At 41.4% G+C, this 14,237-nt stretch overlaps 1 protein-coding gene across 1 annotated transcript in view; it reads right to left on the bottom strand.

The window, feature by feature from the left end:
* Positions 1 to 3,514, bottom strand: part of GRAMD1C (GRAM domain containing 1C) — a 103,323-nt gene extending 99,809 nt beyond the window's left edge. Inside the window, exon 1 of the mRNA XM_003991642.6 lies at positions 3,365 to 3,514. Coding sequence (XP_003991691.2) covers positions 3,365 to 3,391 — 27 coding nt within the window. The 5' untranslated portion in view covers positions 3,392 to 3,514. The remainder of the gene's footprint in view (positions 1 to 3,364) is intronic.
* Between the last annotated feature and the right edge of the window lie 10,723 nt (positions 3,515 to 14,237).

Here is a 14,237-nt window from a genome sequence, read left to right as displayed (position 1 = left end):
GTGGGACACAATATACCTTTACATAGCTAGGCACAGCATACCTCAAAGGCTTGCCCTTACATGCAACTTTTACAGGCAATATTGTAATTGTAATTATTTTGCTCCAGGAGCACAGGTATGACATTACATTGCTTACATCCTCCTCTGAAGACACTCTTTTGACATACCCATTCAAATATGCACAAAAGAGCTCACGAAAAGGGGATGGGCCATTGCCCCAAACACAGCATTAAGGTCTGCCACCTTAAATTCCTGAAAACCATTTGGTACACCAAGGGTCACTCCATCCCTGACAATGTCAAGAAATTACTATTGACCCTCTTAGCACCCATAACACTAAAATAAGCCCAACATTTATTAGGCATTTTGGGCATCTAGAGCAATATATTCCTCATTTACAAATTTTACTTAAGTCTGTTTACACTATTACTTGCAAATCAGTCATGCTGAATGAGGATCCTTCCCAAAAAGACTCTAATATTTGTCAAAATCATAACAGACACTTCCATTAGTACTATTCCCCTCTCCCCCAAACACACACACACACACACACACACACACACACACACACACACACACAGAGAGAGAACTCTTCATTACAGAGACTTTAGCAGCTTCTTTCCATGACTTTTGGAGTCTCTCAACCACCCATGGTGTCTATAAGTTGTCTATAGGCTTCTAATGCAAGAAACTATCCCCCAGGCCCCACGTTACACACCATTAGAGCAGCAGTCACTGACAGCATACTGGACTCTTCTGGAAATAGAGGCTCTACAAACCCTGAGTCTATAAGTTGTCTATAGGCTTCTAATGCAAGAAACTATCCCCCAGGCCCCATGTTACACACCATTAGAGCAGCAGTCACTGACAGCATACTGGACTCTTCTGGAAATAGAGGCTCTACAAACCCTGAGCCTGTGACCTCCATTCCCAGACCTTCTTAGGTCTTAGAAGCAACACCTTGCAAGCTCAGCACAACTACCAAGGCCTCCTTGCTATGGGATAAAACCAAATCTGAGCCCCCTGGCATATCTTACCCGCAAGAGGGCATGCCCTCCCCTGTCCTCATTCTTTTGTCAGATGTCATGGTGCTAGAAAAGGCCATCACTCTTCTGAACCCCTTGTTAACCTGAAGAGTGACTTGGGTTCAAATGAGTGAACAGCAGTTGGAGTCTGTACACTCTAAATTCCCATTTGAAGTTTGACAGACAAACCTACTGTCAGTGAACAGCATCACCACTATTACATATGATGGAGCTCTCTGGATATCTACTGCTTTTCATCCCTTAACCAAGATGTCCCTGATAAAGGTAAGGACCCAAGGGTCAGCACAACTGGCTGAACTTCCCATAGTCATCTTAACACTGGATGCTCTGGCCAACAGTTGGCTCCATCTGCACATTTTTACAGACTCTTGGGGCACTGCCTCAGAGCTGCACCCTTTGGGATAAAGCACTCTAGAAATCTCTTGTTTCACAGATACTCATAATACAAATCAAGATCACCATGTCTTGGGGCACCTGGGTGGCTCAGTCAGTTAAGGGTCCAACTCTTGATTTCTATTCAGGTCATGATCTCACAGTTTGTGAGATGGAGCCCGAAACTGGGTTCTGCACTGACAGCGTAGAAGCTGCTTGGGATTCTCTCCCTCTCTCTCTGCCCCTCCCCTGCTCACGTGTACGTTCTTTCTCTCTCTAAATAAATAATTTTTTTTTAAAAAGATCACTCGTGTCTCTACATATACTAAACCCATAATAAAAGACCTCACCAAGATACTCCTTATGCCTGTTAGAGTTCCAGAAGATTACTAATAGAGACCAAGGCACTCATTTTATTTCTCAAAACACACTGTTGTGCTCTTGAACAAGGCATTCCAGGGAACTTTCATTTTCCTTACTGGGCACAAACTGGAGACCTAGTAGACAGCCATGATGGCTTATCTACACTAATTCAAATTCAACTAAGTGAAAAATGGTACATTTCAGTCATTAACCCAACATCTGGGTGAACTGTGATAAGGAGTCTCATTCAATTTTTTAATGTTTGCCTGCTGACGGATTTTAAGCCTCACCGGTCCTTTTTCCTCTTCTTTCCCCCATATGGGCAAGTGGGTGAGAAAGTCTGGGTGCTCTCACCTTTGGTGTGGGTGAGAGAGTCAAACCAAGCAAGCCCCAGTCCACACACAGGAACCCTTACCCTGACCACACCAGGGTAAAAACCTGGATTAAACTTCCTTTGTCTTTTAAATCATTTAGGATCTGCTTGAGAAGCCTGACCTACTTCTACTTTTTCATTACGTATTTAACAAGCCATTGTATATATAAGTAATAAGCCTTCTCATATATTCATGGTGCATGGTGGCATAATTCTACATCCAAATCAAATTGAAAGGGTAGGGGTTCATTCTGACTTTGTAGAGTGGCTACAACAGAATCCTATCTAACTTATTAGTTGTGTGGTCTTTGCCAGTCAATTTCTCTAAATCTGTTTTCTCCACTCTACAGTAGGGGTAATAACTCTCGGTAGTCTAAACTATAAACTCATTGAGAACAGGAATCATGTGTCTGTTGCTCACCATCTTATCCCAACACCAGTGCCAGGGACAGAGAATAAAATAACTGATTGGGTTCATGAATATGTATCATACCTATTTCATAAGTAATGTTTCTGAGGCTCAGTTGAAATAGTACATTCACTTGTTCATTCAACAATTATTCGAATGTCTACCATTTTGTAACCTGTAAAACGCTACTCAAAAGGTATCGCACTGATTGCAATTCTCTAAAATATATACACCCAACCAACGTAAAAGAAATGAGCGTAGTGTTCATAAATGCAGGTAGCCCTGGAACAAAAGTAGGCTTTCACCCTGAAGGTTAATCAGCAAGATCTTCCGTTTGTCAAATAAGACAGTGAGCAAAGAACAAAACTAGTTGGAACCAAAAGCTTGGTTGACAGACAGTTATTTACGCTAGAGTCCTGAGCCCTTTATTCAAGAGCTGATAGTTTAGGGAGGCGGGTGAGACTGGATCAACGTGATGTCGGGTCAGAATCACGACAACGGAACGTGAGTCGGTGGGGCCTGAGGCTGAGACATCTGGACTAGGACATTTCGGGACCAAATTCCTGCTCTCCACGCCCACAGAGAAGCCGACTGTCCACCATCGCCCCGAGGGGAAGGCTCGCAGGAAGCACTCGAAACCGTTTCCTTGGTAACAACTTTCCAAATTACTCCAAAGAGCACGGAGAAAACGGAAGGGAGGAATTAATTATCATAATCTGAGAAGGTTCAAACAACTATCGTGAAGAAAACTGCCGGGTGCAGCCACCGCTTGGGAAGCCGCCCCGGCGAAGAGCCGCTTACCTGGCGAACAGTCAGAGCGCCCTCCATCGCGGCTCCTTGGGCCGCAGCGGAACCGCGCACGCGCGCCCCGCGTGGGGAGGGGGCGGCCCGGCGCGTGCCCCGCGACCACCCCCGGCGCGCGCTCAGGACTCTGGGCCACGCACGCCCCCACCGCGACCTCGGAGGGCTACCTGGGATCCTGCCGGCGCGCCTTGCGCCCTCTGGCGGCAGTCGCCTTTGGCTAACTAGTGAGAATGTAATGTTAATTTGTTAGCGCGCAGACCAGTCTTTTACTAGCATCAAGATAAGCCCCCTGTACTTACCTACCTCCCAGTACCTACCTCCCAACCTCAAACTCCTGTGCCTGTCGTGAAACGGCTTCCGGGCATTAGTCACTCCTCGCAAAGTCCCTCCTCAACCTCTTTCACACAATACATACTCTGCCCCAGGGTGCGAAAGGTGAATTGCATGGCAAAGTCTTGTTCCTTCAAATAAGGGCCTGAAGTTATAATTAATAGTTAAAAGCTATTGAGTGTTTTCACTCTTATGTGGATCCTGAGAAACTTAACAGAAACCCATGGAGGAGGGGAAGGAAAAAAAAAAAAAAGAGGTCGGAGTGGGAGAGAGCCAAAGCATAAGAGACTCTTAAAAACTGAGAACAAACTGAGGGTTGATGGGGGTGGGAGGGAGGGGAGGGTGGGTGATGGGTATTGAGGAGGGCACCTTTTGGGATGAGCACTGGGTGTTGTATGGAAACCAATTTGACAATAAATTTCATATATTGAAAAAATAAAATAAAATAAAATATTTAAAAAATAATGTGACATGAGATGATAAAAAAAAAAATAAAAAAAAAAGCTATTGAGTGTTGGGACGCCTGAGCGGCTCTGGTCGGTTGAGCATCTGACTTCAGCTCTGGTCATGATCTCACAGTTCATGAGTTCGAGCCCCACATCGGGATCTGTGCTAACAGCTCAGAACCTGGAACCTACTTTGGATTCTGTGTCTCCCTCTCTCTCTGCCCCTCCCCCACTCACACGCATGCTCTCTCTCTCTCTCTCTCTCTCTCTCTCAAAAATAAATAAAACATTAAAAAAAAAAAGCTATTGAGTGTTGCCGATCCTGGTTCCTTCCCCCCTCAAAATACAGCTATAAAAGACATTCTAGAACAATTAAGGAAGACTGAATGTGAAATATATATTATTTATATGTATAAATATATTGATTAATATGTTAAATATATTTATGAAATAAATATATTTCTTCCTTGTTACAGAATAAATAACGGTTTGTGGATAAAATTATTGATATTCATTTATGGATAATTACTACTTGGTGGTTATGTTGGAGAATGTATTATTAGAAAGTTCATGCTCAGGTATTTAGGAATGAGGTGTCGTGATGCCTACAACTTAATTTCAAATGCTTCAACAAATATAGATGCCACGGGCTGAGTGTGGAGTCCTCCCCAAATTCATACGCTGACATATAATCCCCTTCTACCATTTGAGGACACTGTTAAGAAGACTGCAACTATGAACAGGGTGTGGGTTCTCACCAGACACAGAATCTGCAGGTGTCTTCATCCTGGACTTCCCAGACTTCAGAACTGTGAGAAATAAATCTTTGTTGTTTACAAGCCACCTAACCTCCGGCATTTTTTGTTCTAACCGCCTAAATAAACTAAGACAACAGATAAGGGGAAAGAGAACGCAAAATAGTAAAATGTTAACAATTATTCCATCTATGTGGAGGGTACACCACTATTCAGTTATTCTTTTCCTGTTTCTGTATGTTTGAAAATAATCATAATGGAAAGTGGAAGAGGGAGAAAAAGTCAACTCCGCTTCCACAAAAAGTCAGATATTGAGTATCTTTTTTAAAAAAGTATTATATGTTAAGGAACAATTACCTAATAAGATAATCAAGAAAGGATATATTCTTGTTTTTGTTCTGCAAAACTTAGCATAAACTGTGTTTTCCTTCAATGTTGTGTACAAGAATAGGCTGAAGAAAAAATGCCTATTATTTGAACCAGAAGCCATGCTAAGAATTCTACTTTGGATTGAAAGAATTTAATATTGCCAATATTTTTTTAATGGTACAAGATGAATGTGGTCATTATGTAAAGTATTTTAAAACTAATATTTAAATTTTTTTAACTTTGAAACAATTTCAAACTTACAGAAAAATTGCAAATGTATTACAATAACCTTTTCCCTGAGTCATTTGAAAGTAAACTGTCAACAGTGTGCCCTATCAACTCTGAATATTTAGGTGAATATTTCTTGCATACAAGGACATTCTCCCAAACCATCATAATATGACCAACAAAATTGGGAAATTAACATCATATTACTACATTCTAATTCTCACATCACACTAAAGTTCAACCAATTGTCCCAGTAAGATCCTTCATAGTAAGAGAATATAGCCCCAAATCACATGTTATCATCTGTTGCCATATCTCCTTCAATGTGCAATATTAAATGCCCCTTGCACAGGCTCCCTCCTCATCCATCCCACCCTAACCCCCTTGCCCAGCCATCATGGTCCCTGCATTCTGCATACACCCCTTTCCTACTCTGCTCAGGTTGTATAACCCCTCACAGTGCCACCCCCACTAAATTATTTAAATTTTTTGAAAAGGTGGAAAAAATGAAAATAATCTGATGAAAGATCCTAAGGTTGGGCTAGGTGAATCACTATTCAGGTTTTAGACCAATTTTAAAAGGGTGACATTGTTTTTAAATAGAGATTTCAAAGTTGAGGAGATAAAGAGGAAACAGCAAAGCCTGAGAAGGAATGGCCAATAAGGTAGATAGAGAACCTCACCCTGAAGTCAAATAAAGTAGGCCAAGGAGGATGAAAAAAATCAGAGATGTCAACCATTGCTAACAGGTCAAGTAGGATGAGAACTGAGAATAGTTCTATATCGCTCTATATTTATCAATCTGGAGATCATTCGTTGACCTTGACAAGAACAATTTTGGTGGAGAGCAGATTCAAGAGAAAAGGAAAGGTTGTAGAAGGCAATATGTATAAACAACTACTTGGAAGAACTTTGCTCTAAATGAGGCAGTGAAATAGGACAGAGCTGGAGGGGAGATTTAGGGTCAAAGGAGAGTTTATTCTTCTGCTTTGTCTTTAAATTTTTGTGTTTTTTTTTTTTTTTTTATAAAATGGGAACAATAACAGCATATTTGAATACACATGGGAATGACCCAACAGACAGGTAAAATTTGTGGTTCAAGAAAGGCAGGGAGAGCTTCGGGAGTGAAGACCTTGAATAGATGGTGGGGTAGGCTCTACTATGTAAGTGGATGGGCTGGACTACAACGGGAACATGGATTGTTCATCCTTAGTATTGCGAAAGAATATATGGCACAGGTGCAGGTAAGTGAATAGATGTGACAAGATGAGTCTGTGCAACTTCTCTTGTGACTGCTTCCCAGCAGCCCCTGACAGCCAGAAGATGGCCTGGTGCTCAGAGCAGAGGCCACGGTGGTCTGTTGAACATGAAAAACTACACATGTCACTGGTGTTTTTTAAAAGCCACTTTGCTGGGGCGCCTGGGTGGCGCAGTCGGTTAAGCGTCCGACTTCAGCCAGGTCACGATCTCGCGGTCCGTGAGTTCAAGCCCCGCGTCAGGTTCTGGGCTGATGGCTCAGAGCCTGGAGCCTGTTTCCGATTCTGTGTCTCCCTCTCTCTCTGCCCCTCCCCCATTCATGCTCTGTCTCTCTCTGTCCCAAAAATAAATAAACGTTGAAAAAAAAATTTTTTTTTTAAAATAAAATAAAATAAAATAAAAGCCACTTTGCAAGCATGATAGAGCAAGGGCAAAGGAAGTCCACTCCATAATCAGGTGTAAGCAGACAAAAATGGGGACATGGTTCAAACCACAAAAATGGCCAAATATCCCCTTATGCTGGCTAATGTGAGTAACTGCTGCTTCTTTCTCATTCACGGCTTTCACTGCACTTTGTTCCTCCCACCTTCTACATAAGATTTATTAAGATACTCAACCATACAATTACTACAGCTTTTGTCAACATATAATCCTGGGGAAAGCCCCACTTCTTAACTCATCCTCCCAGAATCACCAAAAACAGAAACCCAAATCCTGTAGTAAATCCTCTCTAACACCGTTTGACTGAGATGTCCTCATGATTCTCTATGGTGTACTTTCGCCTTTGTTGCAATGAGTCAATAAACCCAACATTGCGGTCTTTGGCTGAAGGGCATTGCTATTTCGCAGTGAAATAGAACACAAGGCTGAAAGTGATTTATGGAGGACAAGTTGTTGGAAGTTTGAGGAAAGGAAAAATTATGAGATACTTGGGACCATAGGAAAATAAATGGAATAACATATTAAGAAACAGTAGGATTGCCGTAATACCAATGCCAAGCTGAGATTTGTGGCCATGTATTTATTTTTATTTTTTTTCAATGTTTTTTATTTATTTTTGGGGCAGAGAGAGACAGAGCATGAACGGGGGAAGGGCAGAGAGAGAGGGAGACACAGAATCGGAAACAGGCTCCAGGCTCTGAGCCATCAGCCCAGAGCCTGACGCGGGTCTCGAACTCACGGACCGCAAGACCGTGACCTGGCTGAAGTCGGACACTTAACCGACTGCGCCACCCAGGCGCCCCAATGGGACCATGTATTTAAAGTGAGATCACCCTGGGGTGCCTGGCTAGCTCAGTCAGTAGAGCGTGCAACTCTTTTTCTGGATCAATTTTTTTTTAATTTACATTCTACTTAGTCAATCTAGTATAATATTGGTTTTAGGAGTAGAATTTAATGATTCATTACTTATATAACACCCAGTGCTCATCGCAACAAGTGCCCTCCTTAATGCCCATCACCCATTTTAGCTCATCCCCCCACTCACCTCCCCTCAGCAACCTTCAGTTTGTTCTCTATAGTTAAGAGTTTCTTGGGGCGCCTGGGTTAAGTGTCCAACTCTTGATTTTGGCTCAGGTTATGATCTCACAGTTTATGGGTTCAAACCCTGCTGGCAGCACAAAGCCTGCTTCTGATTCTCTCTCCCTCTCTCTCTGCCCCTCCCCCACTCTCTCCTTCTCAAAAATAAATAAAATAAACTTTAAAAGAGTCTCTTATGGTTTGCTTCCTCTTTTTTTCCTTCCCCTATGTTCATCTGTTTTGTTTCTTAAATTCCACATATGAGTGAAATCATGGTGTTTGTCTTTCACTGGCTTATTTTGCTTAGCATAATACACTCTAGCTCCATCCACGTTGTTGCAGATGGCAAGATTTCATTCTTTTTGTTGGCTAAGTAATATTCTATTGTGTGTGTGTGTGTGTGTGTGTGTGTGTGTGTGTGTGTGTGTATATATATATATATATATACACCACATCTTCTTTATCCATACATTAGTCGATGGACCCTTGGGCTCTTTCCATAATTTGGCTATTCTTTATAATGCTGCTATAAACATTGGGGTGCATGTGCTGGTTCTAAGTAGTATGTTTGTATCCTTTGGGTAAATACCTAGTAGTGCAATTGCTGGGTTGTAGGGTCGTTCTATTTTTAACTTTTTGAGAACCCTCCATACTGTTTTCCAGAGTGGCTGCACCAGTTTGCATACCCACCAACAGTGTAAGAGAGTTCCCCTTTCTTGAGTGTGCAACTCTTGATCTTGCAGTTGTGAGTTTGAGCCCCATGTTGGGTATAGAGATTACTTAAAAATAAAATCTTTTTAAAAAATTAAGTAAATAAAGTAAGATCATACTAACATATAAAGAGCTCCTGGAAATTAATATGGAAAGACTGATATGGAAATTGATCAACTAAAAAATTGATAAGGTATATGTCAGAAGTTCACAGAAAATGAAATACAAGTGTCCCTTTTTAAAGTGCTCATTTTTACTCAGAATTTTAAAAAATAGAAATAAAAACCACATGGAAATACTATTTTCACCTACAAGACTGACAAAAGTATAGTAGTTTAATAACACAATCTGTTTGTTGACAAGACTGTTGTTGACAAGTCTCATGGTGGGAGTGTAAGGTGATACAGCACTTGGCAATAGCTATAAATGTTACAAAATGCATACACTGCTGCAGCAATTTCATTTCTGGGTTTTTTTTCCTATAGATTTATTTGCAGACATGCAAAATAATGTGCAAAGTTATTCACGGAGAATTGTTTGCACTAGCAAAAAGTGGAAACAAATGTTCATCAATGAAAGCTTGGCTAAATAAACTATGTACATCCATCTATTGAAATTCTATGCTAGATTAAAAAAAAGAAGAAGAATGAGGGGCACCTGGGTGGTGCAGCCGGTTAAGCATCCAACTTCAGCTCAAGTCATGACCTCATGGTTCCTGAGTTCAAGCCCTGTGTCAGGCCCTGTGCTGACAACTCAGAGACTAGAGCCTGTTTCAGATTCTGTGTCTCCATCTCTCTCTGCCCCTCCCCTGCTCACGCTCCTTCTCTCTCTCTCTCAAAAATAAATAAACATTTAAAAAAATAAATTAAATTTAAAAAAGAATGAGAGAGAATGACATCAACAAATAAGACAGAGTAGGAAACTCTGAAAGTGTGTACCTCCACAAAAGCAACAAATAAGTTAGCAAAAAAGGTCAGGACCTACTTATTTGGAACTCTGGAATCCAATCAAAAGCTTACAACAATCAGGGAATGCTTAATTAAGAAACAACAGCTGAGTCTCAGTAAGAGAGCTTTGTGGCATTTTAATTTACCCTGGTACCATCCCCCACTCCACAATAGCCCACATTCCTGGTACTAGCTCCTGGCATTAGCCACTGCAACTTGGAGCAAAGGAAAACAGTTGAGGCAAACTGTGGGCAACCTGAAAAGTTTGGGAGGAAAGGCTGGGGAATAAGGGCTTTGAAAAGCTCCCACAAATTCCAGGGAATCTGGAAAGTCACGCATATGCCCGAGCTGGGAGCATGCACAGAAAAGACCTAAGAAGGCCCTAAGTTCTTGCTTAGGAGGAAGGAAGCACAGCAGGAAAGCAAAGCAAAGGCAGAGTTGTAAACTGAATGCATCCCAGACCCCAACCTCCCAAAGACTGGGAGGTTTCTTTTCTTTCTTTCTTTCTTTCTTTCTTTCTTTCTTTCTTTCTTTCTTTCTTTCTTTCTTCTTTCTTTCTTTCTTTCTTTCTTTCTTTCTTTCTTTCCTCTTTCTTTTTTTTTCTTTCTTTCTCTCTTTTCTCTTTCTTCTTTCTTTTCTTTCTTTCTTTCTTTCTTTCTTTCTTTCTTTCTTTCTTTTCCTGGAGTTTAAAAATCTCTACCAAATCACTAGCTGATCACTGAGCTAACAGAACAGAGATTTCTATGCCCATGCATGATAATGATCGTAAATTCACAAATTTAGTTCGGCTCATGAGTAGTCACATTTATAGAGACAGTAGAATGGCGGTTTCAAGTGGCTGGGGGTAGGGCACAATGGGGAGCTATTGTTTAGGTGTATGGCCTTTCAGTTTGGGAAGATGAAGAAGTTCTGAAGGGGGCAGTGGTGATGGTAGCACAGCAACATGAATGTGCTTAATACACTGAACTGTACACTTAAAGTGGGTAAAATGGTAAATGTTATCTTATGTGTGTATATATATATATATATATATTATTATAAATTTTAGTTAACATACAGGGGCACCTGGATGGCTCAGTCAGTTAAGCATCCAACTTCAGCTCAGGTCATGATCTCACAGATTGTGAGTTTGAGCCCCACGTTGGGCTCTGTGTTGACAGCTCTGAGCCTGGAACCTGCTTCAGATTCTGTGTCTCCCTCTCTCTCTGCCATCCCCTGCTCTCTCTCTGAAAAATAAATAAACATTAAAAAAAAATTTTAAAGAAATATCAAGCTTCTAAAAGCCAAGGAAAGACTGAACTATTGCTCCATATTAAAGGAGAAGACATACGGCAATAAAATGCAATGTGTGATCTTGAATTGGATCCTGAACCAGAATTATTTTTTTAATTGCCATAAAAGGACATTATTGGGACAACTGGAAAACTTTGAATAAAGTCTGCAGATTAGATGATAGTGTTTATTAAAATTAATTTCCATTTTTGATAATTATACTATGGTGAGAATGTCCTTGATTGGGGGAATATATTGCTGTCTATTCATTTAGGTTTAACTGATGTATTTAGGCGTAACTCACTCTCAAATGGTACAGAAAAAAATGCTCAGAGAGAGAGAAAAAGCAAACAAATAAAGCAGACATGGAAATGTTAATAATTGGGGGATCTGAGTCAGGGTTTATGGGAAGCCTTCGTACCATTCCTCAACTTTCCTTATTTCATAGAATTAAAAACTATTATAAGCTGTCAAAATAAATAGAGTGAAACACACCTGCACAGGTGTGTGTTTTTCTGCAGGGGCACAAGTTCGAGCAGAAAGGGCTGAGTTGGATTTAATTAGAGTTGATTTTTACCACTTGAACATGCTAAAGCAAGAGAGGCGCAAGGGAGATGAATGTGCATGCAGGTGTGTGGGAGTAATGGTTGTCCTTAGAATCCAAACTGGGAAAGAGGCAAAGCAAAGGTTAGAAGTATGAAGGACAAATGAAAATTATTAGGATTAAAGGTTGGTAAATCCAGTTGGGGTTGAAAGATTGCTAGTAATTGCTACAATTAAGTGTTCTCAGTTCTATGTAGGGGCACCTGGGTGGGTCAGTCAGACTTAGGCTCAGGTCATGATCTCATGGTTTGTAAGTTGGAGCCTCGTGTCTGTGGTGATAGCTCAAAGCCTGGAGCCTGCTTCAGATTCTGTCTGTCTGTCTCTCTCTCTCTCTCTCTGCCCCTCCCCACTCGTACTCTGTCTCTGTCTCTCTCTCTCTCTCAAAAATAAATAAAACATTAGGGTGCCTGGGTGGCTCAGTCGGTTAAGCCGCCGACTTCGGCTCAGGTCATGATCTCGCGGTTTGTGAGTTCAAGCCCCGCATCGGGCTCTGGGCTGACAGCTCAGAGCCTGGAGCCTGCTTCAGATTCTGTGTCTCCCTCTCTCTGACCCTCCCCTGTTCATGCTCTGTCTCTCCCTGTCTCAAAATAAACATTAAAAAAATTTTTTTTAAATAAAAAACTTAAATAAATAAATAAATAAAACATTAAAAAAAATTTTTTAAGTTCTCAGTTCTATGTAAATGATAACATGACAGAAAGAGTCTCAGAATGTTTCTTATCTGGCAACATTCATAGAAATTTGGATAAGTACATTAATTTTTTTTAAGTTTTTATCTAAATTCCAAAAAGTTAGCATATAGTGTAATACTAGTTTCAGGGGTGCAACGTAGTATTTCAACACTCCCATATAACACCTGTGTGTTCATCACAACAACGGATAAGTACATTAACATTTTTAAAGAAAAAAATTAGAGGTGATGGGTTGGAAAATTAGGAAGTGGTGCTTGTAATTGAGATTATGGATAAATTGCAATTATAATGATGAGTTCTCTTCTATGAGCCTTAGAGTGGGTGGCTGCTTAGAGTAGACAAGATGATGGGGGCAAGGTCACTGAACTAAGAAACCGGAGATTGGAGATATAATCTTAGTGGATATTGAACTCACCAAGTACTACGGTCTGAATGTGTCCTCCTCACCAAATTTGTATGTTGAATCAATCCTAACCCCAAAAGTGATGGTAGCAGGAAGTGGGGCCTTTGGGAGGCTCTCTGCTCTCATGAATGGAATTAGTGCTCTTAGAAAAGAGACTCCAGGAAGCTCCTTGCTCCCCACCCCACCATGTAAGGACACAGAGAGAAGGTGCCAGCTATGAACCAGGAAGAGGATGTCACCAAAACACAACCATACTGGCACCTTCATCCTGGACTTCTCAGCCTCCAGAACTATGAGAAGTAAACTTTTTTTTTTTTAACGTTTATTTATTTTTGAGACAGAGAGAGACAGAGCATGAACGGGGGAGGGTCAGAGAGAGAGGGAGACACAGAATCCGAAACAGGCTCCAGGCTCTGAGCAGTCAGCACAGAGCCCGACACGGGGCTTGAACTCACAAACCGCGAGATCATGACCTGAGCCGAAGTCGGCCGCTTAACCGACTGAGCCACCCAGGCGCCCCAGTAAACTTCTTTTTTTATAAGCCACCCAGTCTATGGTATTTTGTTAGAACAGCCCAAATGAACTACACTACCAAGTATAAAAATAATTGCATAGAGGAAAGTGACCATGAGCAAAGAACAAAACTCTTCAATAAAAAAAGAAACATGAATGAGTCTGTAGACAATTACAAAAAAGACAGGTAGTCTGTGGCATTCTTTTCTGACATAAAATTCAAAGCTAGGGTTTTAGGGAGGAGTAAAGGAGAAGAGTCTGGAAGTAATAGAAGGAAAGAAGGCAATCACTTTTTCTCTGCAACCAGTCATGTTCCAGTTACTATGCTGCATGACACATGACCTAAGACCATAGTGGCTGAAAACAGCAATAATTATTCATTATCTTTCATGGTTTCTATGGGTCAAGGATTTGGGGACAGCTCAATTGAACAGTTCTGGCTCATAGTCTCTCATGAGGTTGCCCTCATTAGCCATGTGGTGCTCCAGTCATCCATCAAAAGGCCTGGTTGAATCTGGAGGATCCATTTTCAAGGTGTCTCATTTACATGACCCGCAACCTGGAGCTGCCTGTTGGTTTGGGACCTCAGTTCCTCTCCACATGTGCCTCTCCAAAAGGCTGCTTGAGCCCTCATGGTATGGCAGAACCTTTCCTCAGAGCATGTTGTTGCAAAAGACCAAGCTGAAAGTTGCAATGCCTTTTATGACCTAGCCTTGGGAGTTGCACACTGTCAGTTACACCACCTTCTATTGGGCTAAAGGGTCAGACCTGATCCACTGTGGGAGGTGACTATACAGGGCATGACTCCTGGGAGGCAGGATCGTTG

This window comes from Felis catus, chromosome C2, assembly GCF_018350175.1.
Source record: "Felis catus isolate Fca126 chromosome C2, F.catus_Fca126_mat1.0, whole genome shotgun sequence".
In the NCBI taxonomy this organism is placed as follows: Eukaryota; Metazoa; Chordata; class Mammalia; order Carnivora; family Felidae; genus Felis; species Felis catus.
Note: the sequence above shows the minus strand (reverse complement) of the source record. Positions and strands in the feature narration are given on the sequence as shown.